This window comes from Condylura cristata, unplaced genomic scaffold (assembly GCF_000260355.1).
Source record: "Condylura cristata isolate star-nosed mole 26May11 unplaced genomic scaffold, ConCri1.0 scaffold00006, whole genome shotgun sequence".
Classification (NCBI taxonomy): Eukaryota; Metazoa; Chordata; class Mammalia; order Eulipotyphla; family Talpidae; genus Condylura; species Condylura cristata.
Window position 1 is genome coordinate 53606094 of NW_004567107.1, and position 18169 is coordinate 53624262.

The following is an 18169-nucleotide window of genomic DNA, read 5'->3' on the forward strand; positions in this document are numbered from 1 at the left end:
TTTTTGTAATATATTTTAATGTTTCCTTGTTGTTTTTTTTTTAAGATTATTTATTCATTCATACAGAACTGGGGTACAGGCCAGAGATGAGGAGGGTGAGAGGATTCACCAGAGACAGAGTGGGGAGCAGAACAGGCAGATCAACGAAGTACACTGCTGAGGGGAGCAGCCGGCGGGTCAGGAGAGGTCTGCCGCCCCATGTGGTCACCTCCCGGGCAGGCGGGGATTGAACTCATGCGGAAGTGGCTTAGGCTTCTTAGTGCTTTAACCCGCTGCGCCACCAGGGAGGGCCTATTTTCTTTGTTATAACAAAATGTTTCATGTTCATGGTATAGATTTCTTTCCCCAGACTAGAATCAGCTGTTTCTCTATCTCTAAGAAATATTATTTTTAGAACAAAAGATATTTGAAGACTTCAGTTTGAGCAGTTAAGGGTACTCATTACTGAGCTGGTCATGAACTTTTTATTTAAACTTTTTTTAAAATAAGATTGATTTATTTGTGCATACAAAACAGGCCAGAGGTGCAGGGGCGGTGAGAGGATTCACCAGAGACAGAGTGGGGAGCAAAACAGGCAGATCGAGGAAGTACACTGCTGAGGGAGCAGTGGGCCGGTCAGTAGAGGTCTGCTGTGCCATGTGGTAACGTCTGGGGTGGGCAGGTTTCAAACTCATGCTGAAGTGGCTTTCGCTTCTCAGCACTGTGCTTTAACCTGCTGCGCCACCAGAGAGGGCCTGGTCATGAACTTTTTATTCTGACTGATATACACAACTTATAAGGTCTAGATTGGTCTTGTCTATATTTATTACTTTGATTTATAAATCTGCTCTTCAGTGTAAAAAAAAATTTGATACTGTATTAAAAGGAGTCACAATATTACACAAAATATTGTCCCATCTATTTAGAATTGGTAGGAGGAAGATAAAAATTACATGTTCTTTGGTATTATTTGCATCTAAAATGCAAATATTTCTTTATAAAACATTGAAAAGGAAAAATCATATATGTCATTGCTCTGTCATGTTGATAGAAAAAATTTTCTTGAAATTAGGGTCTACTACGTGGTTATTAATTTCTCTTACAGTCTTTGGACTGAAGGATATTCATTGTAAAGTGTTTTTCCTTCTTTAGATTTTTATTAGGGTATGCTACCAATAACAATGGCCCTGAAATAAATGACTTGGAACGGCTAGAAAGAGAAGTATAATCTAATTTAGAAGTATTCTTCATAACATAGAATTAAATTGATAATATTACTTCTTTGTTTTTATATTTTTAAGGATCCTTTAGGAAAAAGGCCCAATCCTCCCCCTGTTTCTGTGCCGTACTTGAGTCCTCTAGTGCTTCGTAAAGAACTTGAGTCTTTGTTAGAAAATGAAGGTGATCAGGTGATTCACACATCCTCTTTCATCAATCAACATCCTATCATTTTCTGGAACCTCGTTTGGTATTTCAGACGTTTGGACCTTCCTAGTAACTTGCCAGGGCTTATCCTAACATCAGAACATTGTAATGGAGGTATACAGGTAGGCTATCAGCCTCTTTACAATACATTGGTGTTGGTTAGGAAGAGGTTTAATCTAAAGTAGCAGAGTAAACAGAGAGCTATTTGTGTCTCATTTAAGAGTTTTAAGAGATGGTCCAGTGTTAAAGTCCTGAGATGATGATGATTCTTTTTTGCTCAGCTGTGCATGACTTCCACTTCCAATTCTGCACTTAGTGGATGACTGGTTCTGTCCACACAAGCTGTCACATCCACGTTCCACATCTCCACATGAAGAGGAAAATGGATAAAAAAGACGTTTCTTTATTTGGGGGCCCCTTCTGGAGTTGCAAATACTTCCATATATCTGTTTGAACAGAACTTAGTTCTGTGGTCATAACTAGTTAACAAGGGTGGCTAGAAAAGGTATCTTTTCCTCTGAAATATCATTCCCATCAGATTCTCACTTCAACCTTATTAAAAGGACTTCTGTTTTTCAGGTGATTCCATTAGAGAAACAATTTCTGCAGGGTCACACAGCTAAAAAGCCCTGTGGAGCCAAGATTCAAGTCTGGCTTTCTGACTCTCATAAAGCCTCTATTCTTCTTGTTCTGGGATCTCCAATTCTGTTGGAGACAGTGTCCTTCTGGAGTCTCTCATTTTATCATACTGAATATTGAGAAAAACCCTATACTCCAAACATGACACCAGTGTCAATAGTATCTTATTACAAACCCTATTTTGACTCACTTAAGTTGTTGTCAACACAATCAGGTAGAAATGATTGCCCTTCTTAAAATAATGGTAATTAGTTTTTCATGTAGCCATTATGCCAGTTACCAAGTTGTCATTCTGAATCTTGGAAATCAGAATGAGAAACTTGCATCTCAGAAAATAATAAGAACCTTTATCTTGCTATAAATAAAAATTTTAATTTTTGCTTAGTATTTTAGGCCCTTATCTATTATGTATAATCAAGCATTAGTAGGTCCATTGGTAAATATTGTGCTTGGATTACTAATACTTTCTCTTTCTTTCAGCTTCCTCTGTCATCTCTCTCCCAGGATAGCAAACTTGTGTATATTCAGTTGTTATGGGATAATATCAACCTTCATCAGGAACCAGGAGAACCTCTATATGTCTCATGGAGGAATTTTAGTAAGTAAAATAGTTACAGACATTAAAGGCTCTAACTAGAAGTAACCCAAATATCTATCCAAAGGTAAATGAGTGAGCAAATTGTGATATATATTCCATCTATATAGTATAATACTATTTGCCAATAAAGAAAAAGGGACTACTATGAGGAGAGGAGGGAGAGTATGATTAAAGAAATCAGAGAGACAGTATTTTGCTTTCTAAAAATGTTTTCATTAGTTTTTAGTATCTTTTCAAGATTCTTTTCATTTTAGTTCAAAGTGTTTTCTAAAAACAGAAAATATAAACCTGTATCAGGATGGCAAAATTTTAACAATACAATTTAATATAACGTTAGACATAACATTTAATATACAAATACCTTTTAACTTAGCAGTCACAGTAAGTTGTTTCTGTTCTATAGAAATGGAATATACAATATTGTATATATAGTAGTGTTTATTGGAGGGTTATTTATGCTATTGAAAATCTTTAAATATCTTAGAATTGTGGCCAACCTATACTATGGAATGTTGGTAGCCAAGAAAAAGAGTTATTTGTACACTACACTCGATCTTAGTCAAAGACTGAGATGTGATCCTGTGTACCATAGGAGTGAACCTTCATGATGCTGTGTTGGACAGATCTTACATAGCACCACTAAAAACAAAAGGAAAAAGTAGATAAATTGGACTTAAAAGCAAAACCATCATAAAAGTAAAACATTGGTCCACTGAATGGGGGAAAATATTTGTAAATACACAGTAGTAGGGATCCGCATTACATGCAGAATATGTAAAGAATGCTTAAAACTCAATAATAAGAGCACAGCCATATGAGCAGTTGGCAAAAGTTCTGAGTCCAATTTTGCCACTATAACAAAATGCCACAGACTAGGTAGTTTTTAAACTGCAATCTGTTTTTCATAGTTCTAGAAGTTGGACATCCAAGGTTAAGGTGCTGTCATGATCAGTTGAGAGTCCACTTCTGAGTTGCAGACTTCTCATTCTTTCCTCACGTTGAAGGAATGGGTGCCTTTTTTAAAAAGGCACTAAATTCTGTTCACATGATCCTACCCTCATGACCTAATCACCTCCCAAATTGCCCCACTTCCTTATACTACCATATTGGAAATTAGGTTTCAATATAAGAATTTTGTGACACATATTCAGGATCTGATTAGCCAGTTCTCCAAAGAACAAGAGAATAAGGTATTCCATACCACTGACAACAGGACATGTAAATCAAAATCGTGAAGAGCTGTCACTTCACATTCACTAGATAGGCTAATCAAAATGATGTAACAAGTTGCTAGATGTAGAGCTGTAGAGAAGTTGAAACCCTGATGTACTGCTGATTGAAGTAAAAAATATTTCAGCTGCTTTGGAAAATAGTTTCACAGTTCCTCAAAACAGTTATATCAATAGTGATCAATAGTGGCACTCTTAGGTATAGACCCAGCAGAAATGAAAACATAGGTCCACACAGATGTTAATAACATTTTTCTTAGTAGCCTAACAAAGGAAACAGTGTGTCCATCAGCTGATGAATGAATAACCAAAGTATGGTATACCCATATAATGAAATAACTATTTGGCTATAAAAATAATGAATAGTGTTATACATGCTACAACATGGGTGCATGTGAAAACATTATAGAAGCCAGTCACAAGAGAGCACAGAAAGTAGGATTTCATTTATGTGAAATATTCAGAAAAGGCAAATAAGGAGACAAGAAGTAGATGAGGTTGATTCAGGCTGAGGGGTTGATGAATGACTTAAGAGGTTTCTTCTGGAAGTGATAAAAATGTTCTAAAACTATTGGTGGTAATGTTTGCACAATGTTTGGATATACTAAAAACCACAGACTTGGACATATTCATCAAATGAGTGAATTGAATAACTTGGGAATTGTATTTCAATTAGGGCATAATTTTGAAAATTACATGAAAGAAATTATGAAGTTGCATATTATATTTGGGTTAGGCTCTAAAATCACAGCATTGCATGAAAATCAAATCTATTGAAAGACCATAATTTAGCATTATCAACTTCAAAACAAGACCTCTAGTAAAAAATGAGTTTACTAGGGAATATCAGAAGGATTATGGTTTAGGAGCTGCAAGTTAAAGTGGCCCTTAGATAAATCCAAGTGAAGGTTGGTTTTTATGAGGCTTTTGGAGGAAATTGGGCAGGGCTGTTTTCAGTAAAAGTTCATTGGAGGAGAGTAAGAGTTTAGATTTTGGTGTTTTCTCTTGTCTACAAGTTTTTTGGCAGCTGAGGTTTGTGAGAAGCAAGGAGTGGCACCTGAGTGAGAAGCCTCCTTTTGTAGCTTCCCAGTATCTTTCTGATTCAGGTTTCCTTTATTCAACTTTCACAGCAAGTAAAGGAGCTGAGATCAAACCACAAAGTAACCAGTATCTACTCTTATAATGGAGAACTTTGTTCTTTCTTTGGTTGAACACCTTTATTAAAGGGGCTATGTTGTATGGAAGAAACAACTTGCTTATGACAGCTTAGAATGGGAATATGGACACATATTCCCATGTCACACTAACATGAACGTAAATAAGACCTTATGACTTTTGCTGTTACCTTCAGTGTTAAGATGTTTCCTTTTTCTGGGCCAAGCACAATTGCTGATTTTATGTGTTTTTTTGTCAGTATGATTCAGTTCCATTTGCCATTGAAGTACTTTCATAATGTATGAGTTCTTTATAAATGTTTGCTTTTAAATATTTCTAGAGTTATCCTCATCAATTAGGATTATGTTCTGCTATATTTAATAGAAAATTACGGAAGATTAAGTAAGTGAAGATTATTTTCCCACATAAAGAAATTAGGAAGTAGACACTCCTGGACTAGTAGGAAATGCCTTTGTCATCAGGGACTCTGACTCCTTCCTTCTGTTGCATGCGTATCACTGTCAGTAAAGTTTACTTGATGGTCACATGAAGCTGATGTACCAACTATCACCCCACTGCTAAGCACAAAGCTAAATTTTGAAGGAGGAGCAAAGGAATAGCCCGTCTCCTCTCTGAAGAGACCAGGAAAAATACTTTTTAGTTGATTACATTGGCCACATACATTTTACAAGTAAGGGGAAGGCAATATTGAGTGGAAAAAAAAATGAGTAGAAAAGTGCTATAACTCTGGGGGAAAATCTGTAACTGCATTGGATAAATGTGCTCTTAATTACTGTTTTCTTCTTATTAGATTCTGAAAAGAAATTGTCTTTCCTGTCAGAGGAACAACAAGCAACAAGCACTTTAGTAGAAACCATCAGGCAGAATATTCAACATAATGATGTTGTTAAACCCATCCTACTGCTTTCACAGCAAGTAAAGCCAGACATGAAAAGACAAAGGTAATAATTTATTTACTTGATAGCACTTAAAACAATTCCATGGGTTTTACAATTAATTTTTAAATATCTGTTGTAATAGAAACACATCCTCATTATAGAACATTGTTTTAGAAATGTGCTATTTAAATAAATACTACATTCATACCTAAGCAGAGGCATAATAAAAGTATCTGTTGGGGGGGGCAATTAAAATTTAGTAGGTAACTCATTGAGATAACACATTTTATACAAAAGGTTCATGCAAAAAACCTTTTGGAAACATTACTGCAATTCATTGGAAAACTGTGAATTTAACATATGTATGAGTTGTTACACATGTATCACGTATATACTATTTATCAGGTCCTGCCACACACACCTTTTATCATAGATGATAAGGAAAATATATGGGTGTAGTCACAGAAACAACTTTGGAAAGTAGTAGGAGCAGTTAAGACAGGTAACTACAAAAAGTCTGAAGCTTTCCAGTCCTCTTGTTATTGTCTAACTTGTGTTGTTCAGTAATCACCCCTATCTGAGCATGTGAATTTTGTAGTGGAAACTTGAGAAAAGGGGACATAACCAATTCTACCAAACATGCCAGTGTTTCCAGGGTCTTCTGTTTTTTCAGTCATGGAATTGTTGAAGACAGACCATGAAAATAAATGGTTCCCACTGTAATGTAAAGAAAAGAAAGACAAGACCTTCACAATCTGCAGAGCAGCTAGTTTTAAGTACCTGTTGTTTAAGGGCAGGAAAAAAACCTATTAGGTATGACATGTTATGGCTTCTAAAGCTTCTAAGGAAAGCTACACATGAAGTATTGGAATATTACTCTAATTATTTTCTATGTAAATACTCAGAAATCAGTTAAGCGTTGCCCTCATAATTAACATTTATATGTGGTATCATATAAATTTATATATTTATTCACAAGCCTAATAAAGGTAATTTGCCTATATCATTTAATTAAATAGTATACCATACTACTTTTCACACTGTTCAAGGATTTTAGACCTAACAACTTAGAAATTCTTGTTTTTGTCAAGTGGCAAAAGATTTGGCCTTTGTAGTTTTAATTAGAAATTAAGAGTTAAAAGCTATATACCAGAGACATTTTGTGGGGGTGGAGTGGGGAATGGGACCAAAAACAGTGGGGGGAGGGAAATGCACTGGACTATGGTGACGGCACATGGGTGATTTGGTGATGGAAAACCCAAGGGAATTGCAACTGAGATAGGAAAATGCACAAAAGTATGTAAAAATTAATATAATAATAAAAAGAAATTAGAGTTAAAGCAATCATATAGCTTATATTGTTATAGTGAAGTTAAAATAAATCCTTTTTGTGTTAAATTTTATGCACTTCAATTTTTTATTTTTTAAAGAGACTTATTTATTTATGCATACAGAAGTGGGGTACAGGTCAGAAGTTTAGGGGTGGTGAGAGGATTCACCAGAGAGTGGGAAGCCGAACAGGCGGTTAGACAAAGGACAAGACAGGAGAGGTTTGTTGCACCTTGTGGATCACCTCTGGGGCTAGGGATCCAGGATTGGGCTCTTACTGAAGCAGCTGCTGCTAGCTTGCAGCGCTCCCTCCGTTTTACCCCTCTGCACTACCAGGGAGGGGCCCTTTAACTTTTTAATGGAAATTTTTCAAAAGTTGCAAAAATAGTAGTTTCTTATACCCTTTACCCAGATTTACGTAACTGTAGTTTAAGTGACATCTCACGTAACTAGTTCAGTGTCAAAACCAGGACACTGACATGGGTACATACATTACTGTTATCTAGGTTACAAAATGCAATCTTTTTATCTATATTTTAAATGGCCTTCATTTGTCTTTTTATGCTTTTTGCTCATTGTTTTAAAATTTTATTTTTATAGGAGTTTATACAGAGAAATACTCTTCTTATCATTAGTGTCTCTAGGAAGAGAGAATATTGATATTGGTAAGTTAATAAATGACTAGAGATTTTATTTTAAAAATTGTCATAAGTATGGGTTAAAAAGCTATCTACTTTCTAAATATGTAGTTTGAATATATAAAATATTTTACTCTACCACTTTCAAATACATGACTGTAATAACAAACTACTTTTGAAAATGTCTTCCAGAGGCTTTTGACAATGAATATGGAGTTGCATACAATAGTCTATCTTCAGAGATTCTTGAGAAGTTGCAGAAAATCGATGCTCCACCAAGCATTAGTGTGGAATGGTGCAGGAAATGTTTTGGAGCACCTCTCATTTAAGTAACATTCACTAAAGTTTTGGTCACAAAGCTAGGAGAGAACAGATTCAATCTGGAAGCATTTAAAGGGTTTTACTAATTCCCTAATAGATGAAATGCTGAAGTGAATGTTGGGAGTATATAATGAAATGTAATTCCACTGAATCATCTCACAATGTAAAAATGCTACGCCGATAACCCGTTTATTGATGTGGGAAGATTTTCACCTTTACCTGCCTCTGCTCAAAACTGTTTGATTTCCCAATGTTTGAAGTAGCTTGGTAATGAGAATCACATTCACCCTTGGTATTATTTGTATTAGAAGCTATTAGGTTTGGGGAATGACAAACTTGTCTAATCCCCAAACAAATGAAATCTCTCAATTATAAGAGCAACTCTGTTTATGTGTATATATTTGTGGCTGTTAGGTGTGTGTATATACAGCCATATTACAAGTATGTATTTATTTAGATTGCACGTTGCAATACAATTTTCTGAAAGGGGTCTCTATTAAATGGCTTAGTACTTAGTCAACCTCAAAGTTACCTTAAAGTCTGTTGAGTTACCTTGTCTCTGACTTTAAACTTTTTATCTTCCCTCCATATTGTCTAGTCTTGCATTATGGATTTTATCTTGAATACCCACTTACCCCTTCCAGTACATTAATTTACAGCAGCTTTAAAATTGGAAAATGAGCCAATCAGACACTTTAAGTGAATTAAATCTGCTTTCTAGTTTACATAACTGGAGCATGCTTAAAATGCTCATGTAGTCTTTGGTTCTTAAATTGTTCTGGCACGTTACCAGTCACTTTTAAAAACCTGTGGGATGAACTTGCACTGCACATGGTTTTGTTCTTGTATAATATTTAGATTTGTATGCTTTTGAGTAAAATGTGCATTTGTAAATAACTTTTTTAGTTTGAATCAATTAAGTCTTAAAACTTTAGTCTAACTTGTTGCCAGTAGGTTTAAGAAAATCATGACCTCACCCACCTCACATTTATCATGCCTTTAAAATATCCTTTACGAACAGTAAGTTGCCTTAACTCTGTGTGGTTTAAAAAGCCAATGGTTGTGTGAGTTTGTTATTACCCAGACTAAATCATCTGATGGAAAAATTTATTTCTAGATATACAACACAAATGTCCTTCCACCCAGTGTAATCTAAACCTTGATGTGCCAGTGTCATCATTTCAGGGTTAACTAAGATCTGTGGAGAATTGTAGTTTCAACTGGTGAAAGAACATACCAGAAATTATGTAATCCCCCATCTTCAAAATGGACATTTTGTACTGTCTCAGAGTTAACTATTTTCTCAATTATAAGACTTGGTACTAGTATTTTATACTGAACATTTAAATGACCCAACATAAAGTTTGGAATTCTTGCAAAAAAAAAAAAATGAATTTGAATAAAATGAAATTTTTAAGTTTGCTGTGCTTGTTTGTTACATTTTTAAGACTCATAAAATACTTGATTCACTTGGAACTTTTGTAATACGCATTTGCTTTCCCACTTTAGTCCTGAGTTACCTCTTCTAGTATTCTGTAGCTTACACATTTGACTATACTGTCATATTACACATTTAGAAACTTTCTAGTAACTTTGTAAAATTACTGTTAGGCCTTTTATACTGAAATCTTTCCCTGCTGGCTTAGAAAAAGGCTTTGTCAAAACTACCTTTAAAGTCCTTCTCTAACACCACAGAGTATCCACTAAAAAACAGCCCTAGATATATTGTCTAGAGAACAGATTTAAATGATTTGTAGCACTGTGTGAAATGCAAACATTTCAAATTAGACCACATTGCTTATATTGGTTTTGGATATTATATTGACTTAAATTGCATCCTGTAGTTTGATTACAACAGTCTGCCTTTGCCAATCATCGCCCCTTTACTTCATCTTTGGTATATACAGTGTTGAGCTGTGTAAAACATTTCCCCTATAGCAATTTCTCAATGTAAATCTGCCAGAATTTCTAACTAGAGCAGCCTAGAGACCCAACCTATTTAGTGACTTGTACTCCTTGCAATAAGGAAGCAGGTTTGGGTGGTTCTCATGCTTTGTACAGATTCAGTCAGGTTTACTATAGAGCAAAGAAAGGACTGGCAACAGCTGAAAACAGTAATACAAAACCAGGGGCTCCACCCCAAACTAATTTATTACAAATGGTATTTTAGATCCCAGTTGATCTAGATGCTCATTTAAATTGTGAAACACTGCCTCAGTCTATCTGAAAAAATTTTATGACCTGTGGTTGAAACACACTCCAGCAAATAAGCAGTTCCTTTACATACCAACCATTAAAACCTAACCTGCCTTTTTAAAGAAGCTGCTAGTAAGGTTAATAACTGTAAATAAAGTCACTTTAGAAACTATACATGGTACATTAGAAAGGTTATATTTTTAAAGAGGTAAAAAGTTAACTCCTTTTCAGAGTGTAACACAACAAAAAGCATGAATAACAATTCACTTGACTTGAACTGCTTTTTTAATGCAGTAAATTTGCACTGGCTCTAAAAAGTTGTGAACTGTTTCCATTAAAATATGCTTTTTAAAAGTTATCCTTTTTACATGTGGCAAATGTCCTTTTTTTTTAAACAAAAGAATGTATGTATTGTGTATTCTTCAAAATAAAGTATAAAAATGATTACTGTTGTCATTTATTACTTTCTCTAAATTATTCCAGTCTTGCTTTTAGAGACAATACCTTTTGCTAAGAATCCTGAGTCCTTCACTAGTGCCAGAAAAACACCTCTGTGGAGTCTTTCCCTCTATTACAATATTGGACTCAGTCTCTAAATTTTAATGCCAGTTTCACTACCACTTATAGATAGTATCTACCATTAGACTTTTGTATACAATACACCCAACCCAAGTTTCTCCTCACTGAAGTTTTACCATCAATGAAAATCAAAGGAGGTTTTGATGTCTCATCTTATTTATTTGTTACTTTTAGAAAATCTCATTTTTGACTGGACTCAGACTTGGAGGTGGAAGCTCTCAAAGAAGACAGCCTCCGTCTCTTGGCAATCTGTTCCTGGCGTTTCTCTTTGGCCTCCTAAACAAACAAACAAACAAACAAACAAAAAAAGTTAAAGCCTGTCCAGGTTAATGAATGCAAACCCAATACTAGATCTGACACTTCGCCATTCTCTACCACCTGAGGACTTACCTTCATTCTCTTGGCCAAAAGTTTAGCATACTCTGCAGCTTCCTCCTTATTTTTCTTAGTACGCTGTTTCTTGAGAGCAATACGCCGACGTTTGTGCTGCAGAACACGTGGAGTAACAAGACGCTGAATCTTGGGTGCTTTGGTCCTGGGTTTCTTGCCTAAAGATTTAGAGAATGACTCAATCACTTAAAAACCCTGGTTCATTGGGAATAACGCCTACCTTCTTAAAACACTGAATCAGGTGCAAATTTCAGTTAATAATAACTAAAAGCTTTGAAATCTATTCAACTATTTGAAGTACGCCTGTCAAGTCCCTTTCTCCCACCCAAAATGGGTTCATGTTGCCAAAATACAAGGAAAACTAAAAATAACCAGGATGACTTTATTACTAATGCCAGTGTTTTATTACTTGGAAAAATGCTTCCTAAGAGAGCCAAATGAATCATACTAATAGTGCATTAGCTGTACCAGTCATCTGTAATGCAAAATCCTATAGATTGCAGACCTGCCTCAAACATCTTTCCAGATAAAATAAACCTTGAGGGAGTAATAAACACCTCAGGCAAATGTCCTAAAACTTACAGTAACTTAAATAATTCTTATTATAGAGATACTAAGAGAAAATCTTAAAAGCTGTCAAATTATCACATTTTTAGGAGTGAAAGTATAAAACTACCATATATATTCCTTTAAGAGTAAATTTCATGAAATAGTAGCTGTTTACATAGTACCTTCAACATTTAAAATGGTACCTGTCACACAGATCTTCAAGTATCTGCAATTACGAGGGGAACAAACACTACATACCAGGTGCATGTTAAGTCCCCCAGTACTGAAAACAAAAGCCCACTCTTTTATCAGGAAAACCTAACCTGAATCAACATGCTGTATTTATTCCACTTAAACATCAGACATTTCCCTACAGAATTAGTTAAATTTATGAAGTATTGCCACAATCTCACTGGCTTATGTTGCCCAATAAATGTACATTCCTTCTTAAAATATAAACCTCTAAAACCCAACCATCTACTTCCTGGCATTTTAGATAACCTATTTTCCAACCAATTCTCCCAACTTTTGCTACTGACACCCCAGATGAAAAAGACGTATTTCTTTTAGCAACAAAAATCCTCTGATGTGAACAACAGAAGTCTGCAGTACATGTCTTGGAGGGCAGGGGGTCTGTTTAATCAGTCCTAGAATTTTCTATCCTTTTAAACCTGAAACCAAAATCAATAAACTTGACATCACATTATTTTGAAGTGAACTTACATATCCAGGCTATGAAGACAAATGTTCATTTTCAACATCTCCCTCATGTTTTCCTAAAAACGCAAACTTCCCAGTTAATAACTGGGCACATTTTATCTATCTTACACAAAACTAGTGACATGTCAGGATATTGCAGGCAGTGGTGACAAATTGTTGAAATAAAGCCATAAAAACCGGTACATCCATTCCCTTACCCTCTTTGTTTAGGGGCTTCCTCACAACATACTGGCGGACATCATCTTCTTTAGAGAGATTGAAGAGTTTTCGGATTCTGCTAGCTCTTTTGGGCCCCAGGCGGCGAGGCACAGTTGTATCAGTGAGTCCAGGAATATCCTTCTCTCCTGAAAAGAAAATAGACAAAGACATTTTAATTCAACAACTTCCTTACTTACAAACAACCCTCATGACAAGTAGATAGCTCAAGCTGGAGACAATCTTAATGAGCAAAGTCCCTTAGCCCATCGGTTTTAAATCACTGTCCACACAAACTCAAGAACCCATCTTCAAGGAGCTGCACCTTTTTTCACAATGACCAAGTTGAGAACGCTCAGGTTGGCATCCACAATACAACCGTGTACAGATTTGCGTTTCCTTTCACCAGTCCTCCTGGGTCTGTAGCACGAATGCCCCTTGCTGAGCAGCAGGCGGACCCGACCAGGGGTCAAGACACCCTGCTTCATGGGGAAACCTTGTTTGTCATTTCCACCACTGATTCGAACCACATAACCCTGCAGAAAAAAAGACATTGCCTTCTATCACTGTGGCCTCTATGAAAATACACTCTCAATTCAAGTTATGTAGTCTGGTAAAATCCATGAGACCTTTCAATAAGCTTAAAAGTTTGCTCGTCACTAAGTTTTGCCTGCATTTCCCATGTTACATTTGTAAAAATTCCTGTCTAAATCCTAGTCTCCTTTGATCCACACAATCCCTCTAGGCGACAGCCCTACCGTAGAAAGTGACATTTAGAAGTAACTAACCCAAGGTCAGAAGACAGAAACCGGAGTTTGAGCGTCATTACACTGTCCCATTACTAAAAGCCTATCTTCCACAAGTTCATTCAGTGGACACCATTTACCTTCCATTCTTCACCCAGAGCGTCAGCGGCAACCTCTGTGGCCATACGCTTGTCATAAAAGGTACGAAGTTTGCGTTCATCGTCCACTTCAATGAGTTTCTGGCAGCCAGTGGCTGGGTAAGAGATGTTCAGCTAAGGGGTAAGCGGGGGGGAACAACTAAATGAAAAAGCAGGACCAGCCACGCGAGAAATTTCACTGCAAAGAGCCCTTCAGGTCACACCGATCAGCAGAAAATCTGATACCGATTATATTTACTTAAGCACGTGTGGGCCTAGCAACACTCAAGCCGGGAGCTAAAAACTGTATATATCTTTCCGCAAGCTTCACGGAATGACTCCGGGGGTGGAAGGTAGCCCCGAAGTGGTTCGTTCACCTTTCCGAAGCGAGCCCAACCCTAGGGACCGCCAATCGGGTAAGCACCCTCATATACGTCCCCGCCGGACACTAGGACGGCACCATGGCGCTCCCGGCCCAGCGTTAACTTCAATCGCAATCGCTCGCCATCCGCTCGTCCAAAAAAGCTCCAGCTCCACAAAGACGAGCATTCTCTTGCCTCAGCCCACTCTCCATCTAAAGCCACGACTTTGGACGGCAAGGCCTGCAGCAGCGTCATGTTCTGGGGCTTGACCCTGACCCACGTTCTCCAAGATTGGACGAACGCCCGACACCATTTCCTACCTTCATCTTGAAGCACCCGACTGCCTCTCAGGCGCCACGAAAAAGAGGCCCGACTTCCGCTTAGCCCTGGTCTCATAGGCACTTGCACCTATCGCGAGATGGAAAGATGGCCTAAGCTGACGGAAGTGAGGTTACAGAACTTCCGGGGTGGAGTAGTGCGTAGTGGGAGGAGCGTTCCGCGTGCTGTTACCTTCTGGCTGTTGCCGTGGTGAAGTTTGGGTGCCGTTTTGCGTCTAAGAATTACACCTACCACCTCCTGAGCCTTCCGGTTCTTTTCTGAGCTGGGGCCGAGCCCCAACTGCGTCCCGAACTTTCTGCTTCCGGTACTGACTGCGGGAATTGACTTAAAGCTTTCTTCGGCTGTGCTGTCGCTCCAACTCTGCGCTGAGTTCCAGGAGACCCTCAAAGCCGTGATTTGTCTTTCCTAAAACGCTCGACCGTGTTAGTTTAACCTTTTTGCAGTGTGCATTGTTCTATCCAGAATGACCCTCTCAGCCACCCTGTCGCGCAACATAGTTTCTCCCAATCCAGAACACTTGCGTGCTTACTGTTCCTGCTTTCAGTCTGTCTCGCTTTTAAAAACCAAAGTTACATCACTCCTTTGATGGCAGTGCACCATATATTCCCCCATGGCAGTTAAATACTCTCCAACTTCTTAACCCTTGCCTCACTTTCCGCAGTCCCATTGTCAACTGGTCCTGTCCACAAGTACATTCAGGTCTCCGATGTCGCCTCCTAAGAGAAACCTTTCCTATCTACGTAAAGTAGTAGCCCTCTCCTTCCTTATTCTGTAGTATCATGCTGTTTTCGTTATGGTGTATGGTATCGTGATTCCCGAGTAGTTGCTTTATGGGCTGTCACCTACTTCTATGAACGTGAATATGCATATTTTCCTGAGATTCTGCTTTCAGTTCTTTTGAATATGTATTTACAGTGGGATTGCTGGATCATTTCATAGTCTGTCTTTAAATTTTTGAGGAGTCACCTTGCAGCTGTCTATCCATAACAACTTGCACTGTTTTATAAACCCACCAATAGTGTACATGAACTCTGCTCATTTTCAATTGGCATGTTTGTCTTACTGTTTGTTGAGTTGTAAAAATGTTCACGTATTCTATATCCTCATATATATATGATGCTATATCCTCATATGCAAATGTTTTCCCGTCTATAGGTGTCTTCCCATTTTCTTGGTGATATCCAAGAGTTTTTTTTTTTTTTTAAAGATTTACTTAGGGCCCTCCCTGGTGATGCAATGGGTTAAGTAAGGCATTCTACTAAGAGACAGGTGACCCACATGGCGCAGCAGACCTCTCCTGTCTCTCCCATTGCTCCCTTCAGCAGTATATTTTGCGAGTTTGCCTTTTCTGCTCCCCAGTCTGTCACTGGTGAGTCTTCTCATTATGTCTGGCCTGTACCCTAGTTCTCTATGCATGAATAAATAAATAAAAATTATTTATACATACAAGAACTGGGGTACAGGCTGAGGTGCAGGGGTGGTGCAAGGATTCATCCAAGACATAGTGGGGAGCAGAACAGGCAGATTAACTAAGTGCACTGCTGAAAGAAGCAGCGGGCAGGTCAGGAGAGGTCTGCCACAACATGTGGGTCAGCTCCTTGGCTAGGGAGCCTTCCATTGGTGCCGCAGTGGCTGTGGATAGCTTCACGTGCTGTGCTTTAACCTGTTGTGCCACAGGGAAGGCCCTACAATAGTTTTTTTTTTTTCTTTTTTCCTTTATAAAGATTTATATATACAAGAACTGGGGTACAGCCCAGAGGTGGGGGGAGGGTGAGAGGATTCAACAATACAGAGAGATTGACTAAAACACTGCTAGGAGAGCAGCAGAGGAAGCTGGAGAGGTCTGCTGTGCCATGGGGGTGTGCTGCAGTGGCAGTGAAGAGCTTCACAGTGCTGCACTGTATCCCCTTGTACCACCAGGGAGGTCCTGAGAGACAATAGCTTTTATAATCCAATTTACCTTTCATTAGTTGATCATTTTGGGCAGTTGATCCTTTATGAGATAATTTTAAAATATGGTATGTGTTCATTCTTTAGCATGTCAATATCTGTTGTTCTACCACCATTTGTTGAAGAGATTGTTTTCTTTCCCTCATAGAATGTTCTTGGCTCTCTTGTTGAAAATCAATTGGTCATAGAGATAACACATGTTTACTTCTGAATTCTGTGTTCTATTCCATTGGTCCATATGTGGATCTTTATGCCAGTAACACACTGTACTGATTGTAGCTTTGTAGTAAATTTCAAAATGAGATGAATTGCTTCATTCTTTTAAAGATTGTTTTAGTTCTTTGGGATTCCTTACATTGGTATGGATTTTATGTCCATTTATACAACAGTGCACTAGGAATTTTGATAAGGATTGCAACACTGAGTCTTATAACTCATGTCCAAGGAATGTCTTTGCATCTTACTACTCATATACATGGAATGTCTTTGCATGGTTTTCTTTACTTCAATAATTTTTGTGGTTTACCGTGTACAAGTATTTTACCATTTGATCAATTTTTTCCCTAGATATTTTATTCTTGCAAGTATTTTACCATTTGATCAATTTTTTTCCTAGGTATTTTATTCTTTTTATTTATTTTGATTTCCTGTTTATTGCTTACAGATAGAAAGAAAACTTATTTTAGTGTGTTCAACTGAATTCCAGAATTGTTGCTGAATTTATTAGCTGTGATAACTTTCTTGTGGATTCTTTGCAGGTTTTCTGTATGTACACAATCAGGTCATCTGTAAGTAGAGATAGTTTTACTATGCCTTTCCAGTTTGCATGCCTTTAATTTATTATCTTGCCTAATTGATCTGGCTAGAATATGTAATATAAGAAACTCAGATAGCAGTGGAAAGCAGGCGTTGTGTATATGTAAGTTTTAGAATCACTTGAAGACAGTACTGGGGTTTCACCTTCATTTTCTCTTTGGTAGCTACTTTTTGCCTCCTTTTCATTAGTGTAGCTAGCATTCATTATAAGGCTATTCTTGCAAGTCATTTGAAATCTTTAATGGATAAATATTTGTTCCCTGCATACTTCCTGCTACATAAAATGGCTACATGAACTTTTCCCGGGGGAGTACCTGATCATACCTGCTACAGTTAATTGCACTGTTTGCCTAAATGCAACTTTTTGCCTTCATTACTGCATCACTGTGTAATAATTTTAAACATATATCAACACAAATAGCAATCAAAGTTACAAAATTTGACTTCATATGGTGCTGTTCTTTCATGTAATTCAATGGTGTTAACAAGCAAACAAGTAGAAAATAATGTTAGGAAAAAGAACCTTGTTGGGATTGTTACCCAGGGGCTTGGATAGGAGCAGGTCCTGTCTTACCCTTGGGAGTATGAGACTACTAGGGGAACACTGGAACAAGAGTCCACTGCATTTCATAGCTGGGTCCTTAGAGAGTCTGTTACCATGTGTGTGGACAGAGATAACGGAAGTCCCTGAGTGAACCCCTGTTGGTGGGCAGGATTGGCTCTGGACTCTGACTGAGAGGACCTAGAACCAAGCCCTAAACCTTTTTCAGGTATCATAACCAAACAATTTAAGTATACTAAAATGAAAATTACTTTCAAGAAACTTGTGTGAGAATAAATTTCAAGAAACTTGTGAATACATTCCTAGTGGGATATATATTTATAAGGACCTAGAGAATGACAAAGAGATCTTACACTTAGTAGATTAGTACGTTTGCTAATGACCATTCTATTGGTATCTTAATTCTGAAATATTTT

At 37.5% G+C, this 18169-nt stretch overlaps 2 protein-coding genes across 2 annotated transcripts in view; one reads left to right on the forward strand and one right to left on the reverse strand.

Moving 5' to 3' along the window:
- DENND4C (DENN/MADD domain containing 4C) overlaps positions 1–11027 on the forward strand; it is an 80057-nt gene extending 69030 nt beyond the window's left edge. The window contains exons 28-32 of the mRNA XM_004677684.2: positions 1281–1526; positions 2524–2641; positions 5837–5987; positions 7854–7918; positions 8084–11027. Coding sequence (XP_004677741.1) covers positions 1281–1526; positions 2524–2641; positions 5837–5987; positions 7854–7918; positions 8084–8220 — 717 coding nt within the window. The 3' untranslated portion in view covers positions 8221–11027. The remainder of the gene's footprint in view (positions 1–1280; positions 1527–2523; positions 2642–5836; positions 5988–7853; positions 7919–8083) is intronic.
- Positions 11028–11125: 98 nt separating this feature from the next.
- On the reverse strand, positions 11126–14498 carry RPS6 (ribosomal protein S6). Its single transcript, XM_004677685.2, has 6 exons — positions 14407–14498; positions 13728–13859; positions 13167–13377; positions 12844–12990; positions 11378–11535; positions 11126–11263 (listed from the first exon to the last, which is right to left on the reverse strand). Exons 1-6 carry the CDS (start codon positions 14410–14412, stop codon positions 11168–11170), a joined length of 750 nt encoding a protein of 249 aa, XP_004677742.1. The 5' UTR covers positions 14413–14498; the 3' UTR covers positions 11126–11167.
- Between the last annotated feature and the right edge of the window lie 3671 nt (positions 14499–18169).